At 42.9% G+C, this 19,150-nt stretch overlaps 1 protein-coding gene across 18 annotated transcripts in view; it reads right to left on the minus strand.

Annotated features, from left to right (window-relative positions):
• ocrl (OCRL inositol polyphosphate-5-phosphatase) overlaps positions 1-19,060 on the minus strand; it is a 38,302-nt gene extending 19,242 nt beyond the window's left edge. For 2 of the 18 annotated variants that reach the window (XM_090219915.1, XM_090219913.1), the window contains exons 1-9: positions 17,762-19,032; positions 16,978-17,058; positions 8,847-8,938; positions 8,398-8,436; positions 7,657-7,770; positions 2,571-2,780; positions 2,037-2,304; positions 731-892; positions 145-246 (exon numbers count right to left, since the gene is read on the minus strand). In XM_090219915.1, coding sequence (XP_090076041.1) covers positions 145-246; positions 731-892; positions 2,037-2,304; positions 2,571-2,780; positions 7,657-7,770; positions 8,398-8,436; positions 8,847-8,938; positions 16,978-16,979 — 989 coding nt within the window. In that variant the 5' untranslated portion in view covers positions 16,980-17,058; positions 17,762-19,032. Of the gene's footprint in view, positions 1-144; positions 247-730; positions 893-2,036; positions 2,305-2,570; positions 2,781-7,656; positions 7,771-8,397; positions 8,437-8,846; positions 9,110-16,977 lie in introns of those variants that run through there. The other 16 variants (XR_016491720.1, XM_090219917.1, XM_090219914.1 and 13 more) reach the window with 15 other exon arrangements.
• Positions 19,061-19,150: the final 90 nt, after the last annotated feature.

Raw genomic sequence — 19,150 nt, forward strand, 5'->3', positions numbered from 1 at the left:
GTCCGATAAGAAAAGCTTGTTGCTTGTTTCTGTTTTCCGTAGCAAAACATTTTGCAACGGCGTGCACTGATGAATACAACAGGTCCATTCACTCATACATTCTGTGTAGAAGACATAGGATACTCAGATAGACATGTCACTGACCCCAGAGCGTAGACGTCAGGAGGTTCTTGGTTACAACACAGCCAGGGCTCTAGACTGCTGTCTGGGGACTGGCCATTCACATTCCACGTTCCGGTAAACAATCTGAAACACACACAACAGTCTTATATAGACATTCACATGCTTAAGTGGACAGACACATAAGTGAGTAGACTGATAAGGGTTGCAGGTAAGAATAGGGACAATGGCTCAGTGAGTGAAGGTAATTTTTAGAACAATGCAGGATCCTGCCCACTACAGCCTCCAGAAAAATGTATAATAACTAAAATAGGCACATTTGATTTAATCTCACCAGAATGGAATTTAAAAAAAGGGTGATGCTGCTATAATCCCCTTTCAATCGATCTCCTCAATGTTCTGTCCAGAATCACAACTGTCTACTGCAGGGGAGCACATGTAATGAAGCTGGCTAAACGAATCACGCTTGTGTGACGTTACCTTGCCGAGACCTGAATACTCGGATTAGCTCTCCAAGGTAATGCCTAGTGTTTCGCTTGTGGCACACAGGAGACCCGGGTTCAAACCCCCAGTCGGTCACACACACCCCCACAAACCAACGGGCACTCACCTGAAGTCCTTGATGTCCACATACTCCTTCTCCTTCTTGCCCAGGCGGTGTTTGATGAGGTACTCTCTCTGGCCGGCCTGAGTGGAGAACATGGCATTCCGCATGCTGTTGGTGGTGGGGCTGTCGTTCCACGAGGTGGGCCGGTCCACTGAAGTCCTAAGACTGCAAGATCAAATGAGCTAAGTCATCACCACAGTATTTCCACATCATTATTTTCCAAGCAGGGTGTAAAGCCGACACATCAACAACTAGGCAAGTGGTCACCAACCGATCGAGAGATCGGAACAATGCATTAGTAGGCGATCACCAAACATTTCTATAGAAAAGCCAACAATAAACACCATGTGTTCCTATTTTTTTTTGTTTAGCACTGTTGGCAGTAGGTGCACTTGATTCAGCAGCCTTAGGGCCAAGAAGGTAAAGTGTTCCCATTGTGAACCATTTCATGTGTCTGAAGGCAGAACTTGGCATACGTTCATGTTTAAGTTATTCAGCACTGTAAACACTTTGTTCAACACTTTTTATAAGTCATTCTGCTTACCTCCACTCACGCTACAACCAGCACTGCAGCTGCAATTAATGAGTTTATCAAAATGTTTCCATAAGCTTGTGTTATCATTAACATTGACTTTTAACGCTTGACTTTTAAAAAAATATATATTCGAGAAATATGACTTTCTCTGGTCATAGGAATAACAACATGAATTGGTGCATGAGGCAGAAATAATGCAGTGCGACTCGAATTTCGACCATCAGCTGGGAAGGAAGACTGTGTCCCCTTTTTCTTAGCGAAGGGAGGGAGGGAGAGTGGAGCGACAGTGAGTCGGGTGAGAGACAGCCTTATCGCTGCTCTCTCCCTCCCTCCCTCCCCTCAGACTGACAATCAGATGCAGGCCATCAGTCCAGTAAAACAAAAAAAAAAGCAAATTATTATCTATCTATCTATTACTAGTGTGGTCAAATACGAAAGATTTCGCAATATAATTTCAAAATGGTCTGAGAGGAACAACATTTGCAAGGCAATTCATTGGCAAGGCAAGTATAGCCAATATGTAGTGATAATATATTGGGCCTACAGCACAAATATTAACTTTAATGTTGCATATGCTTATGTTTTTTAAGTCACGTTTATTTTGGAATCAGAAAGTGACCTTGACTCAAAAAGGTTGGTGACCACTGATCTAGGCCCTCTAGAAATAAATAGAGGCCCTCTGACACCAATTGAAGCCAAATACAGTTCTGTACAGGGAAAAATATCTCCAACAGGATGGGCATACTATGGCACCGTCCTACTGGTACCACTCACTCTGTTTTGGCAGGCGTGACGAAGGCAGCATCTTTAGCCTGTGTGGACGATGCTCTGTCTTTGGAGGTGGGGATGGGAGCAGGGGGGAGAGGATTGGAGGGAGTGTACGAGCCTTTACGTGGAGGTAGAGGGGGAACTGGAGGGGCTTCCCGGGGGGGCACAATGCGATTCTGCTGGTTCTTCTTCTCCTCCACTTTGAGGGAGTGGTTGAAGTTGTCCTCAAAGCCAAAGTCCGTGGCCAGGGAGAGAGCTGTGTCCTGTCTATCTGCTGAGATGGAAAGATTCAGATGTGAGAAACCCTGTGACATTCAACAAGTATTGATTCACTCCTGACCTCTTCACTGTATTGTGTGCTGATGTAAAATGGCTGAAGCACCATCACCCAGGTAGTTGCTAGACATAAGTGGGGGACAAGGTGAGTTGACCCTATACAATGTCAAGCGCTTTGAGCAGCTGGAAAAGCACTATCTATATAAATGCATTCAATTTGAACTATATTATCCATGTGCATACCTGTGCAGGTTGTATCCATACCTGTGCAGGTCTGGTTAGCTGAAGAGCTATTGGTGAGGTTGGGAGGCGGTGGCGGTACGCCGGTGGGCTTGGTATGAGTGTTGACAGCTTTATGGATCCCTCTTTGTGGAGGGATGGGTGGGACTGGGGCAGAAACTTTGCGAGGAGACGACATTATGGGAGCCGGTATGATGGGATCCATCACCTTGATTTGTGTGCTTTTGGACTCCACTGGAGAAAAAAAAAATAATAATAATTTAAATACATCAAAACATTAAAAAAGAGAACCTTGGGTTTGACGACAGCGCTGGATCACTTAAGAGATAAATGTTCTGAGTTACATAAGACAGCATTTCTGTACAAGTTGCAACCTGCATAGTACATAGTACCAATAAATGCAGTCTTTCAAATGTGTATAGTTCCAAGAATGTACAGTAAATGTCATTTTTTTGTGGATCTAAGGAGAAATGCAAATAGCAATATCACTACTCCCTTCAAAAGGATCCAACCCATTTTTCTATGAAATTTGCCATCTTGTTTCTATTGACCATCTCAAGCTGACATCAGCAGTTTCTGTGAATCATTATTACAATGACTGGGAAAACAGACTTATCTAGGAGGGACAATCCAGGAGGAATAAGATTGTTGTGGATGTCATTCCAGAGTCTTCATATGAGAACTGGGCCGTATGAAGAAAAATGCTCAGTGAATAGCTGCAGATGGATCATACGAAGATTGAGGTGGAGCGCGCTTACAGGTCTGGAAAGATTAACCAGCCTAGGTGACAGACCCATGCCAATAGTGGTCAAGCTCCTGAGGTTTAAAGACAAGATGGCTGTTCTGGAGAGAGACAAAATCTTTAGAGGAACCAACATCTTCCTCAACCTGGACTTCTCTGAAGCTGTGCACCAGAGGCGGAAAGAACTTATCCCAGCTATGAAAGCTGCCAGAGAGCATGGGAACATTGCTTACATTGACTATGACAGACTCATTGACCACCCTCCCTCCCAAAAGCCTGGGAGGAATGAGAGCCAAACATTTTTATTTATTTTCTCTCCGTATTATATCTAGCTCCGTTTAACTGCCAAGGAAAGGGCTAAGGCCCATATTCATATATGCAGCCTTAGAAATAAGGTTCATGAAATCAATAACTTGCTGACTGACACTGGATAACATTCATATACTGGCCATCTCTGAAAGTCAAATAATTCCTTTGATGATACAGCAGCAGCAATACAAGGATAACATCTACAGAAAAGACAGGAATGCCTATGGGGGAGATGTCGCTAAATATGTTCGGAGCAATATTCTTCTTAAGCTTAGAGAGGATCTCATGTCGAATGTTGTTCACGTGTTGTGGTTGCAGTTCATCTGCCTCATCTAAAGCTTCTTCTTTTGGTGTGCTGCTATAGGCCACCAAGTGCTAAAAGTCAATATTTCGATGAATTGTGTGTGATGTTAACAGAGGTAAATTTTCTGGGTAAAATTAACATTGACTGGTTAGCAATTAGCTGTCCTCTCAAGAGGAAGATTCTAACTGTGACTAATGCCTGTAATATGACTCAGGTTATCACTCAACAAACTAGAGTGCATACCAATATTGGATCTGTGACATTCACTTCTATTGATCTGCAGAGCTTTTGCTTCAAAGCAATATCAGTTTCCATTGGCTGAAGAGACCATAACATTGTGGCAATAACACGGAATGCCAAAGTACCAAAGGTTTGACCTAAAGTAATTTAAAAGAGATGATACAAAATGCTCTCAGGATTTTTTTGTTGAAGATGTGAAAAAAAATTGTTGGTCTGAAGTGTAATGAAGTGAATCCAGACACAGCACTGGAAGTATGAAGTGAATCCAGACGCAGCACTGGAAGGATGACGTGAATCCAGACGCAGCACTGGAAGTATGAAGTGAATCCAGACGCAGCTTTGGAAGTATGAAGTGAATCCAGACGCAGCACTGGAAGTATGAAGTGAATCCAGACGCAGCACTGGAAGTATGAAGTGAATCCAGACGCAGCTTTAGAAGTATGACGTGAATCCAGACGCAGCACTGGAAGTATGAAGTGAATCCAGACGCAGCACTGGAAGTATGAAGTGAATCCAGACGCAGCACTGGAAGTATGAAGTGAATCCAGACGCAGCACTGGAAGTATGAAGTGAATCCAGACACAGCACTGGAAGCATTTGTAAAATTATTAATGCCAATTGTTGACAAGCATGCACCTGTTAAGAAACTAGCTGTGAGAACTGTTAAAGCTCCCTGGTTTGATGACAAATTGAAAAATTGGTTAAAAGAAAATTATGCAAAAGAGGCTGCTCAGCTGATGGAGTGATATACTGTAAATTGAGAAATGTCATGATTAAACGTAAAGAAATTATACGACAAAACAAAGATAAATGACATAAAACAATGGAAACATACTTTGGAGTACATGAAATTAAGTTCATGGGTCATTTATAACAAAATATTTCTATATTGTCAATCATTTCAATGACTATTTCACAAGTAAAGTGAAATTACAATTTTACAGTGAACCATCATATTTGTGTATACTGTAAAACTTAAATTATGCGCAGTCTCAAATAGCCACCTGACCTTTTAATAGCCGTTGAACGGCACACATTTCAGTAAATAAATGCCCGTTTCAAATAAACGGTGGGTCTAAACAAATTGTTGATGAGGTTTAAATGTAGATTTGTTACATTAAATAATTCAGTAATGACAACAAAAAATGTCAATCATCCATTTGTATCACCAGTAAGTAAACCTGACAGTGTGTAAATGACAACACATTATTGCAGGAAATTAAGAAAGTAATTTAAATGCTGGAATTGAAACTGAAATTGCTGGAGTTAAAACATTTACTATGCAAATGAGCAAAAGCTGTGTGCCGTGCCTTATGAAAACAAAAGGCTGGCTCAAATAGAAGCCTGACTTAAATAAAAGCCTGTTGTGTCCAGTGATTCAGTGAATAAGCGCCTGGGCTATTAATTTAAGTTTTACAGTAAAAGATCAAATAATGAAAGAGAAGGATTGCCGTTTTGAATTTGGTCAAGTTAGTGTGACAGATGTCGAAAAACCATTGTTATCAATCAATAATGATAAGGCACCAGGTATAGACAACCTTGATGGGCAACTATTGAGAATGGTAGCAGACTGTATCGCCACCCATATTTGCCATATTTGTAACCAAAGCCTAAAGGAGTGTGTGCATCCACAGGCATGGAAGGAAGCTAAAGGAATTCCACTGCCTAAAAATAGTAAAGCACCTTTTGCTGGCTCTAACAGCCGCCCAATCAGTTTGCTACCTGCTATTTTTCAGAGCACAAGTTAACTACTGACTTCCAGCATGCATTTAGAGAAGGGCTTGTACTTGTACTGCCTTACACTTAGGAGTTTATCATTGGATGGCCAATTATCATAGGCAACTCACACTGACAAAGTTGTTGTGAAGATGGGGAGGGGTGTCTGTTATAAAAATATGTTCTGCATTTTGACACATGGTCTTGTCCCATCTTGATTTTTGTCCTCTAATATTGTCACGTGCTGCAACGAAAGACCAAGCAACGCTGCAGCTAGCTCAAAACAGAGCAGAACGCCTTGCCCTTAACTGCACATAAAGAACTAATATCAACAACATGAGAAATGTTACTGTGACAAATTCCAGATTGTCTGCAAAAATCAAATAACATTCAGCTCAGATTCCAATACATAAGACATGCAACCAGGGGTCTCTTCACAGTCCAAGTACAAAACAAATTCACAGAAACGCACAGTTCTATACAGAGCTATGATCGCATGGAACTCCCTTCCAATTACTCAAGCAAACAGAAGAATTACCTTCAAAAAAATGTATTAAGCCTCCCGAGTGGTGCAGTGGTCTAAGGCACTGCCTCGCAGTGCTAGCTCTGCCACTAGAGATCCTGGTTTGAGTCCATGCTCGGTTGCAGCCGGCCGTGACCGGGAACCCATGGGGCGGCGCACAATTGGCCCAGCGTTGTACGGGTTAGGGGAGGGTTTGGCCGGCCGGAATGTACTTGTCCCATCGCGCTCTAACAACTCCTGTGGCGGGGCGGGCGTATGCATGCTGACACGGTCGACAAGTCTGTGGCGTTTCCTCCCGATACATTGGTGCGGCTGGCTTCCGGGTTAAGCGGGCATTGTGTCAAGAAGCAGTGCGGCTTGGCTGTGTCATGTTTCGTAGGACGCGCGGCTATCGACCTCCACCTCTCCCGAGTCCATACGGGAGTTGCAGTGATGGGACAATTGAATACCGTGAAATTGGGGAGAAAAAGGGGTAATTTGAGGTTAATTTGTGTGACTTTCCTTGTCTATCAGTGTTTTGTTACTTTCCATGTTCTGTTTTATGTGGACAGCAAGAGTAGCTGTTGCTTCTGCAAAAGCTAATGGGGATCCAAATAGCCACTGGTCAAAATTTGTGCACGGAATAGGGTGCCACTTGGGACAGTCAGAGAGACAGCGCGTGGGCAGTTTGGGTGGTATCTAGAAACTAGGAAGGAACTGGTTGATGTAAGAGGCTGTGTTGCAATATTTTTACAAGCTCGCTGTGACACTGCGTCCCAAATGGGACCCTTACTCCTTATATAGTGCAGCCTATGGGCCCTAGTCAAAAGCAGTGCACTATATAGGGAATAAGGTGCCATTTGGGACAATGTATCAGTGTGACCTCATTACAGTGGGCTTTCTCAATTATTAACCAGCAATGCCAAGGCAACCATTGACACAGACAGGAACTGTTCAAAACTTAAAAGGGCAGGTTGTCATATTGAACAGTTACTATACCCCATCTAGCCAAACTGCTTCAGAACCTGCATTTATAATGGATAAGGCTGCGCGACCGAAGGTAACCGCCCCTTTCTGCCCCCGCCCCGTCCCCTTGGTAGACTCTTCCCCAGAGCTTCGACATATCTGAGGAATGTCACAGGCAGGCATGGGTTCAAAGTGAGAGAAGAGAATGTAGAGATATATCAGTAACGTGAAGCAGTGCTAAGTGAATAATACATGCCCAAGGGAGTAGGGATGTCAGTCCGGTTCGGCAGTGTTGAGCAGTGCGAGAGAGAAGAGAGAGAGACTGGCTCACCTTGCTGCTTGGCTCTCTTCACCTGGGAGAAGAAAGACTGGCTGCGCTCATCGTCCTGTAACTCCAGCACCAGCTCTGGGGCTTTCTCCCCTCTGACACGAATCCTAATGCAAGCTGGAGGGGCAGGGAGAAAGACAGATTAATTCAAACAAACACATTCATCATTGACTCACCTTATGGCCAACACAGACCCCTTCAATTCAAAACACTTCATTTTCAAGGGGCAATTATTGCTGGACATAGTGTGTGACACGGGCAGGAGTGACATGCAGACAACACATGGATAAATGAGTTACATTCGACACAAATATACCATTGACTCACTCACCACAACCATGGAGACAATACCCATGTCTACACGCATGTCTACCCACTATGCACAAAATTAAGTAAACAGTGATTTGGAAACAGTGACCCACTTCAACCGAGTGCAGATTGCCCCATTGCCATAGGCAACTCATGACCAACTTTTGCAACCAAATAAAGCTGCAGACACATCCAGGCATGGAGCTCAGGGCATTGCATGCTCTAAAACTGTAGCCAAATTGAATGTAGACCGACTGAAATGTTTTTTTGTAGTATTGTTGCCACAACACTGGTCTTGCACATAAGCTCATATTATAAAAAGGTAGAAACAACAACCTAATCCATTGTTTACAGTAAATCTCCATTAGAAACAATTCCTATCAAGACGGATGCACATTTTTAAAAGAAATGGAAGTATGAGGAGAAAAGTCTTACTTTTTAATGGTAAGTCAATGAACAGCGCTTCTTCGGCCTCTGAAATAAAGCGGGTAAAAGGGGGGGGGGGGTTTATGTCATGAGAAGGATCCAATAGGCTCTTGCTGTTGACTTTGACTTGCTGTTGACTTTTAAATGCTGTCTAGCAAGAGAAAAGAAAGCACCTTGGACTTGTTGCACACTACAACAAGCAATAACCTTGAGTAAATACTCCTCCCATGGTAAGGAGTTAAGGAATGTGAAGTGAAATAGCTGCAGGATTTTGAGGAGAGAGGGACTCTGCATCAAAAATAACTGTTTCGTGACTGGAAGCACAAAAATTTCATATAAAAATCTCTGAAAACTAGCCTGTTGGAAGTTAATTTCAAAATAATTTACTTAGCCTGCATTACAAACTGCATGGAATTTAGTCTCAAAGGATAACTTAGAGAAACCATATGTTCACTTACGTTGCACTATCTGAAAATGACTGTTGATGGGTATGGACAACTGAGGTACCGGAGAGGACACAACAGCATCAGGGTTAGCCAAAACACCCAACCTGGAGGGAGAAGAGGAAATTATATTTAAATACAGCACCCTAAATGGTTGGTTTTCAGCTAAAAAGTTTAATTTGATCCAATTTGCATAATGCCTCATGCAATATAGTGAGCGAAAGGTTTTGTCATAGCGATTTCATGGACCTCATCTCAAAAAATGGATCAGGGAGGAAAAAAATACATTTCTAAATAACTTGCATAACTTTTGCAGTTTCATGCAAGACATTCAAATGCAAGTGCAATGAAAGGAAATGTAAATGATTAGGTCTGAATGTTAGAGCTTCAGAGCTGTGATGCTAGGGTTAATATAGGGTCATATATCTCTCTCTCTCTCCCTGATGATGACAACGCAACAGCCAAAGCATCAGCGAACTGAAGCCGATTCCAATTGAAATCCATGCAAGACACTCAAATAACAGACAGCTTAACCTCATATGAAATGCTTACAAGGCCTGAGCTTTAATCCATATCAAATGGAGAGTTTGCCCGAGCTGTTACGTGGGTTAATGTAGGTCATGTTTCAGTCCCCAACAATGACTGTGCAGCAGCAGCCAGGGCACCGGGTTCGGCAGAACATGTCCACACATCCATTCAAGTCTAACCAGGAAATGTGATTACTGTGGAGTTGTAGAAAATGATTCAACCCTGGCTGCTTGTCGGAATGTGTCAAGTCGGGACACTCCTTTCCAAAAAGGCTAGCTGGAGATCGCTCAGTAAGTAGTACACCCAACTTTTAAAAAATATAAATCAAATCACAATGTTTTATACCCTTCGTAATTTAGGCTACATTTAACTTCAACAAGTAGGCCTCTATTACCATGACAACCATTGTCCCTCACCATCATTCCAGCAAGAAACAATCAATTCAACACGTGACATCATTGAAAAAAAGCCTGACATCATCCCCTCCTGGCACCTCTCCTTGCAATCACTGCCTTACGAGCACTTTCAGCAAATTTCCTTCAAGTTGGTAATCAACTATAGGCTAGTCATACAGAGGGCCTGGGACCTCTCTCAGCTTATGAGAGCAAAGCATAGACCTACGAGTCAGACTGGAGCAGGACTTGGTTCAGTGTGTACAGTTTTGATGCATTTAGGTAGCTCCCATGCCAGTCTCATTAGAATCTAGGACATGGTGGTGGAATGCCGGTATAATACAGTGGCTGGTACTGGGGCTAATTGCCCTCTCTCTGCCACACACCAGATGTAATGTTCCTGAGTCTTACTGCTCGCTAAACAAAAACATCCAACAAGCAACCATGTGCTCGAGCTGCAGGCTGAGAATCTCCTCGTGTGAAGCCAAGATGGGTGCTGTAAACAGTTTACTTTGAGACTGTGGCTGTTCTTCTTGCTCCTGACTGTCCATATTAAGAACTTAGCAACAACGTGAGTTCAGTACTTTTCACTTTTATACTGAAACATCTGATTGCAGGAAAAGCCACTTCGGCAGCAGACTACATCAACATGAGATTCTGACGTGAAAACCACTAGGACATCTGAGATCTGTAATAAATGGCCTGCGTGCATTTGACAGTGAACTCCCATCAGGACACAGCGGATCAATTCAGGCTCTTTCTGGCATGATGCACTGAGGTCTATCGCTTTATGCTGCAGTGCTGCACTGTTTCTCTTTAGAGGCATACAGTGCCTTGCGAAAGTATTCGGCCCCCTTGAACTTTGCGACCTTTTGCCACATTTCAGGCTTCAAACATAAAGATATAAAACTGTATTTTTTTGTGAAGAATCAACAACAAGTGGGACACAATCATGAAGTGGAACAACATTTATTGGATATTTCAAACTTTTTTAACAAATCAAAAACTGAAAAATTGGGCGTGCAAAATTATTCAGCCCCCTTAAGTTAATACTTTGTAGCGCCACCTTTTGCTGCGATTACAGCTGTAAGTCGCTTGGGGTATGTCTCCATCAGTTTTGCACATCGAGAGACTGAAATTTTTTCCCATTCCTCCTTGCAAAACAGCTCGAGCTCAGTGAGGTTGGATGGAGAGCATTTGTGAACAGCAGTTTTCAGTTCTTTCCACAGATTCTCGATTAGATTCAGGTCTGGACTTTGACTTGGCCATTCTAACACCTGGATATGTTTATTTTTGAACCATTCCATTGTAGATTTTGCTTTATGTTTTGGATCATTGTCTTGTTGGAAGACAAATCTCCGTCCCAGTCTCAGGTCTTTTGCAGACTCCATCAGGTTTTCTTCCAGAATGGTCCTGTATTTGGCTCCATCCATCTTCCCATCAATTTTAACCATCTTCCCTGTCCCTGCTGAAGAAAAGCAGGCCCAAACCATGATGCTGCCACCACCATGTTTGACAGTGGGGATGGTGTGTTCAGCTGTGTTGCTTTTACGCCAAACATAACGTTTTGCATTGTTGCCAAAAAGTTCAATTTTGGTTTCATCTGACCAGAGCACCTTCTTCCACATGTTTGGTGTGTCTCCCAGGTGGCTTGTGGCAAACTTTAAACAACACTTTTTATGGATGTCTTTAAGAAATGGCTTTCTTCTTGCCACTCTTCCATAAAGGCCAGATTTGTGCAATATACGACTGATTGTTGTCCTATGGACAGAGTCTCCCACCTCAGCTGTAGATCTCTGCAGTTCATCCAGAGTGATCATGGGCCTCTTGGCTGCATCTCTGATCAGTCTTCTCCTTGTATGAGCTGAAAGTTTAGAGGGACGGCCAGGTCTTGGTAGATTTGCAGTGGTCTGATACTCCTTCCATTTCAATATTATCGCTTGCACAGTGCTCCTTGGGATGTTTAAAGCTTGGGAAATATTTTTGTATCCAAATCCGGCTTCACAACAGTATCTCGGACCTGCCTGGTGTGTTCCTTGTTCTTCATGATGCTCTCTGCGCTTTTAACGGACCCCTGAGACTATCACAGTGCAGGTGCATTTATACGGAGACTTGATTACACACAGGTGGATTGTATTTATAATCATTAGTCATTTAGGTCAACATTGGATCATTCAGAGATCCTCACTGAACTTCTGGAGAGAGTTTGCTGCACTGAAAGTAAAGGGGCTGAATAATTTTGCACGCCCAATTTTTCAGTTTTTGATTTGTTAAAAAAGTTTGAAATATCCAATAAATGTCGTTCCACTTCATGATTGTGTCCCACTTGTTGTTGATTCTTCACAAAAAAATACAGTTTTATATCTTTATGTTTGAAGCCTGAAATGTGGCAAAAGGTCGCAAAGTTCAAGGGGGCCGAATACTTTCGCAAGGTACTGTACCTGGAATTATCACTCCACCTCAAACATTAAACTGCCAAAATTGTAACGACGCAACCTTGTTTTTCAAGGTAGACTACAGTATACACAGCACCACAGCCAATATTGGTATGGTGGTTCTGCAGATTGTCTTGTAGAGATGGTTCACAAGAAGCAAAATGCCTTACAAGTAGCAGTCGGAGCGGAAGACGTTTTGCAATGCAATGTGTCATCTTAAATTGTGCACCACAGCTTGACAAAAATAAACCTGACCACTTGAGTGCAACTCATCATTATGTGCATGTTTGTTGACCCAGTCTGAGTGAGAAAGGCAGATATGAATAGGGCTTTGGCGGTCATGAAAATGTGTCAGCCGGTAATTGTCATGCAAATTACTGCCGGTCTAACGGTAATTGACTTAATTAAAACGTAAACACTTTTAGCATCTCCAAGCCTTTTAATATACACCATCACAATAAATCCATTATTTATTTTAGGTCTAAAGAAACATGATATGAAGAAAATGAATTTCAGAATAACAAAATATGAGTCGGCCTACTGTTTGTTATCTGGCTATGCGCCATGCCATAGGCTGTAGGCTACTTCAATTAGCAGACAAGATATGCTTATAAGTCCTGTGCCATTATTTTATGTTATATGATTTTATAGTAAGAAGGATATAATTTAACTTAGCTGTATAAGATAGAAATTATATTTTCACCATTCCAGAACGAGTGCACATATGAAGTGGCTACATTGAGCATAAAAATGATCATTTGAAAAGGTCCTATATGCTAGATTTAGAGTTATTTGACAACTTTAGTTGTGAACGATACAAACCTTAGAATGTCTTAGAAATCAACACATATATGGGCTGCATGATGTGACTACACTGAGTATATAAAACATTAGGAACACCTTCCTAATACTGAGTTGCACCCATTTTTGCCCTCAGAACAGCCTCAATTCGTCGGGTCGTGGACTCTACAGTGTCGAAAGCGTTCCACAGGGATGCTGGCCCATGTGGACTCCAATGCTTCCCACAGTTGTGTTAAGTTGACTTGACGTCCTTTGGGTGGTGGACCATTCTTGATACACATTGGAAACTGTTGAGCGTGAAAAACCCAGCAGTGTTGGATTTCTCGAAGGCACTCAAACCGGCGCGCCTGACACCTACAACCAAGCCTGTTCAAAGGGACAAAACTTTTGTCTTGCCCATTCAACCTCTGAATGGCACACATAAACAATCCATGGCTCAATTGTTTGAAGGCTTAAAAATCCTTGTTAAACCGGTCTCCTTCCCCTTCATCTACACTGATTGAAATGGATTTAACAAGTGACATCAATAAGGGATCATAGCTTTCAACTGGATTCACATGGTCAGTCTGTCATGGAAAGAGCAAGGTGTTCCTAATGTTTTGTACTCTCAGTTTATAGGCTATTGATGATATGAAAAAGTCGCAAAAAAAGCTTGCGGTCTGTTCCTTGCCTCAGGCTGCACACACTGTTCTCTCATCATGATCAGACTATTCTCAATTTAACCTCATCTTTGCTAACATGTAAAAGGAGTTCAGATTTAGAATGGCCAGTTATTCAAATGGGCAGGAACAGGGGCAGGGTGAAAAAATACCTAATCCGTATGCACTCGATTAGTGAATGGAGGCCGCTTTCCCATCGAATAGTGAATGGAGGCCTCTTTTCTCCCTGGTTTGTTTTTTTAATCATGCCGAGTATATAGCGTTTATAGTGGAGCAATGCTTAATATTAGAAGCTGAGAAATATATATAGAAGCAGTAGAAAGCTGGGATCCTTTTTTAGAGGCCACCATCAAAACTGTGCTTCACACAGGATAGCATTTAGAAATGTCTGGGCTTATAAGAACACTTATTTCACTCAAGTCATCAACCACTGTTTGAGTAGTATGCAGCCTCTCGCTGCATGGCAGGGGATATTCCACCCAAATTCTGTATGCCATGGACTCTCCAACCCTGTTCCAGCAGCTACCCAGTGGTTACATTTGGGAAACAAAGTGAAATCTGCTTGGGAACATCTATAGTAACATGTTTTCACAACAAAACATACACTGCTCAAAAAAATTAAGGGAACACTTAAACAACACAATGTAACTCCAAGTCAATCACACTTCTGTGAAATCAAACTGTCCACTTAGGAAGCAACACTGATTGATTTCACATGCTGTTGTGCAAATGGAATAGACAACAGGTGGAAATTATAGGCAATTAGCAAGACACCCCCAATAAAGGAGTGGTTCTGCAGGTGGTGACCATAGACCACTTCTCAGTTCCTATGCTTCCTGGCTGATGTTTTGGTCACTTTTGAATGCTGGCGGTGCTTTCACTCTAGTGGTAGCATGAGACGGAGTCTACAACCCACACAAGTGGCTCAGGTACTGCAGCTCATCCAGGATGGCACATCAATGCGAGCTGTGGCAAGAAGGTTTGTTGTGTCTGTCAGCGTAGTGTCCAGAGCATGGAGGCGCTACTAGGAGACAGGCCAGTACATCAGGAGACGTGGAGGAGGCCGCAACAACCCAGCAGCAGGACCGCTACCTCCGCCTTTGTGCAAGGAGGAGCAGGAGGAGCACTGCCAGAGCCCTGCAAAATGACCTCCAGCAGGCCACAAATGTGCATGTGTCTGCTCAAACGGTCAGAAATAGACTCCATGAGGGTGGTATGAGGGCCCAACGTCCACAGGTGGGGGTTGTGCTTACAGCCCAATACCGTGCAGGACGTTTGGCATTTGCCAGAGAACACCAAGATTGGCAAATTCGCCACTGGCGCCCTGTGCTCTTCACAGATGAAAGCAGGTTCACACTGAGCACGTGACAGAGTCTGGAGACGCCGTGGAGTACGTTCTGCTGCCTGCAACATCCTCCAGCTTGACCGGTTTGGCGGTGGGTCAGTCGTGGGGTGGCATTTCTTTGGGGGGCCGCACAGCCCTCCATGTGCTCGCCAGAGGTAGCCTGACTGCCATTAGGTACCAAGATGAGATCCTCAGACCCCTTGTGAGACCATATGCTGGTGCGGTTGGCCCTGGGTTCCTCCTAATGCAAGACAATGCTGGACCTCATGTGGCTGGAGTGTGTCAGCAGTTCCTGCAAGAGGAAGGCATTGATGCTATGGACTGGCCCGCCCGTTCCCCAGACCTGAATCCAATTGAGCACCTGGGACATCATGTCTCGCTCCATCCACCAACGCCAAGTTGCACCACAGACTGTCCAGGAGTTGGCAGATGCTTTAGTCCAGGTCTCGGAGGAGATCCCTCAGGAGACCATCCGCCACCTCATCAGGAGCATGCCCAGGCGTCGTCGGGACTTCATACAGGCACGTGGAGGCCACACACACTACTGAGCCTCATTTTGACTTGTTTTAAGGACATTACATCAAAGTCGGATCAGCCTGTAGTGTGGTTTTCCACTTTAATTTTGAGTGTGACTCCAAATCCAGACCGCCATGGGTTGATAAATTTGATTTCCATTAATAATTTGTGTGTGATTTTCTTGTCAGCACATTCAACTATGTAAAGAAAAAAGTATTTAATAAGAATATTTCATTCATTCAGATCTAGGATGTGTTATTTTAGTGTTTCCTTTATTTTTTTGAGCAGTGTATTTCATTAAAATGTTGACAGCCACTCACTCTGCAGGCTCGAGAAAGGAATGAAGGATAGAGGGGAAAGAAACACTGAGATATTCTGTAGCTAAAGGTGTCAGCCTAGTCATTATGAAAATATAAAAAATGCCAAACACAGGCTACATATATGAAAACAATTGCAGCCTATTTGACTGATAAACCTTAGCTTACAACCCAATATGGCGAGAAAAATAGACTTGCTTTCTAATTTGACGCGCTGACGCTGTAGACGGTCATGGCTGTCTATTCTCTCAGTCACTCCAGTGCATTCTAATTCCAGGTGTTCTTTAAAAAAATAAAAAATGTAAACGAACAAAATAAACCGCTTTTTGATTGATTTGGGCTTAATGGGCTTAACTCTAAGCCGCCCTGCACCATCAATGAACCAACAGCATCGTCTACAGGCTCATGGATACAAAGTTTGGACTGTAGCATAAGGTAACCAGTCCATCCATAATGAATAATGCAGTCCACTCAAAGGCGATTACTAGAATTTGTTTAATTTTGCAGTAGAGGCTAGACCAATTAAGTACCGAAGACATCTTAAATCTGTTTTTTTCTCCCGTGCGTAATATGTGGTAGGATATTAGACTATGTATTGTATAATGCCACAATCATTATTTGAATTCATTTTTTAAATATATTTTTTTACAGATCTGGGGGTCATATATAGGCCCATGCGCATTGGTGTTTAGAATGAATCATCACCTTACAAAAAGCTGTCAATTTGTTTGCGTTTGGATTAGAAAACACATACACAACGACCATGTTTTCCACTCAGTTTCAACCTGTTGTTGAATTTCTTTCTTCAAATTGATTGATCACAGTAGGTGAGTTTTAAAAGCATGGTACTGTTTTGATGACAAGTGTTTGTCGTGATTTTCAATTGCATTTGCATTGTGAGTGGTTAGAGGGACAATAGAGTGCCGAGTACCAGGCCATTAGTGACCTGACAGTACGATAGAGTTGGGTACTACTAACGCATGTCCAGAGTGCGTAAAAGGAGATTACCATGACTCAACAGTTACGTGGAATTTGACTGCGGTCATGACTCATGACTGCCAGTGTGGTGGTCGGTAATACGGTCACCACAACAGCCCTAGATATGAATTAACATTACATTTCAGACAATGAGTTCTCTATTGTTAGTACTTACATAAACTCCCCAGAGCACTCAATCAGCGACAATAGCCTGGGCTCCTTCTGACCAGACAGCCTTAGCTCCTGTCCTCTTACAGTTTGAACACCACTATTAAGGAACCAGCAGCAATCATGAGAGGGCAGGGACACAGACTAGGGCATTCTAGTCTGTGTCCCTGCTTGAACATAAGACCAGAATATTGACTATGATTTTGTGAACAAATATTTTAGCCACTAACTATTCAAGACTGTCTACTCAAGGCTGTTGTGAAATTCTTCAAATGTATCTAAAGCCTATAATGCTTGTGGTATTATTAAAGAAACAAAATGTTAACTAAAGTTAGTACATTTGCACAAGCCTCAAAGAGTAAGGCATCATGACCATAGATTGTATGGGCCAAGCAATGGGTTATTTGGTTACATTGATAGCTACATTGTTTTGGAAACTGAAGCAAAAAAAAAAGCAAGCGTTAGTTACGTTAGGCTGTAGGCATTCCACCAACACTGGCATGCACTTCTGAACATAGCATTCCAATCTAACTAGTTTAGTAACTAGGCTAAATGGGTTATCAAATCAATAAACATCTGACATGTTCAGAGTAGCACACCCAAACGTTTGACCCGCAAGACAGTATTAGCTACACCAACTGTCATGTTTCAATTTACATTCAAATGCAAGCGAACCTAAACAGTTGGACAATATTCAGGAAGCTAACGTTAGCTAGCGTGCTAGCGTAACGCTAGCTAGCTAGGTTTTAAAAGCAGAACAAAAAAAATGGCACAGACTTTCAAAAGGATATTGCCAAACACTGCTCGTCACGTCCGAAGGCCAAAGAGGAATCCATTATCAGCTATATAATATACACGCGTATGGTAGTTATAGGCAACTAGCTATATTTACTCGGGTCCATCCAGACGTTTTAGGCAAGGAAAGTTGTTCAATCCCGGGCCCACCCCTGACCCGCGGCCTTCCGGGTGACAGCTGCGGGCGGGGGGCGGGTAATGCTAAGCTTGCAATAGGCTAGGTAGCTAGCTAGCTAATTCCACCATCAACCACTTGACAGCCAGTGCCGTGTGGTTACCAAGCGAGTTATCTAGCGACAATAGCCTGGGCTCCTTCTGACCAGACAGCCTTAGCTCCTGTCCTCTTGCAGTTTAAACGCCACTAATAAGGAACCAGCCGCAATCATGAGAGGGCAGGGACACAGACTAGGGCAGGCTAGTCTGTGTGTGTGCTTCATTCTAGTTATCTGAATATAATGAGGTTAGGACACCATATCATATAAAACTTACATTAAGGAAAGATAACATGAAGTGACAAGAAAATACTGTCTACTAAATATACATTTTCAGTCTAGCTTGGCTGGTTCAATAAATTGTTGCAAGAGGTAGGCTGCATGCTATGTTCATATGGCTAGACTGGTCCTGGCATAAAATGTGTCATCCACACGCACACGGAGAATGCGTGCTAGCTGTGCTAATCAACATGCCGGTGGCATAATTAGCTACCTAGGTTTGATAAGAATGCCATTATATTGCTAGTAACTCCTCCATCGTGGCACCTCGTCTGCGGTGCTGTCTTCTCCCCTCTTCAATGGCAGGCTAGCTAGCCATCCAGCGGCTACATAAACCCGAAAACTCGGCACTTGCGTTGCGACCATTGGTGTACCACATTTGGTTACAGATTCACTCATGTGAATTTGCCCGCTTCGCAGCATTTGCGCACGGATACTTTCTCCAGAGCAGTGGGGACGAGGTCGTCCGGGGAAAGAAAACAGGCTACATCAGAACAGTCAATTGAATATCATTATGATAATCATAAAGCCTGTTCGTGTGTGAATTGATCATACCATAAGGAATGAGCCCACAAAAACCCTTTAGCCCCTCTACACTGTATTAGGGCAATACAGTACGTAATTAGGGACTACACTGACAAAACTCTTGGATCTATGTATTCAAAAACGTTTCCAGCTACTAATCTCTTACCTGGACTAAGATTATCAATAACGTGGATGAGGAAAAACAGTGAGAACAATGGAGGTCTGTGTACCATAGCATGAGCTGGACCTACACTATGCTTGAGGATGGCGTCATCTACTGGACAGTTTACTGTAGGCTACATGAAGATCACCAATAGATGGAATTTAATGGTACAAAAAAGGCCTAAATCAAAGAAACATTTGATTTGA

The sequence above is a fragment of the Oncorhynchus mykiss genome, chromosome 25 (assembly GCF_057628025.1).
Source record: "Oncorhynchus mykiss isolate SJ-2025 chromosome 25, ASM5762802v1, whole genome shotgun sequence".
Taxonomy (NCBI): Eukaryota; Metazoa; Chordata; class Actinopteri; order Salmoniformes; family Salmonidae; genus Oncorhynchus; species Oncorhynchus mykiss.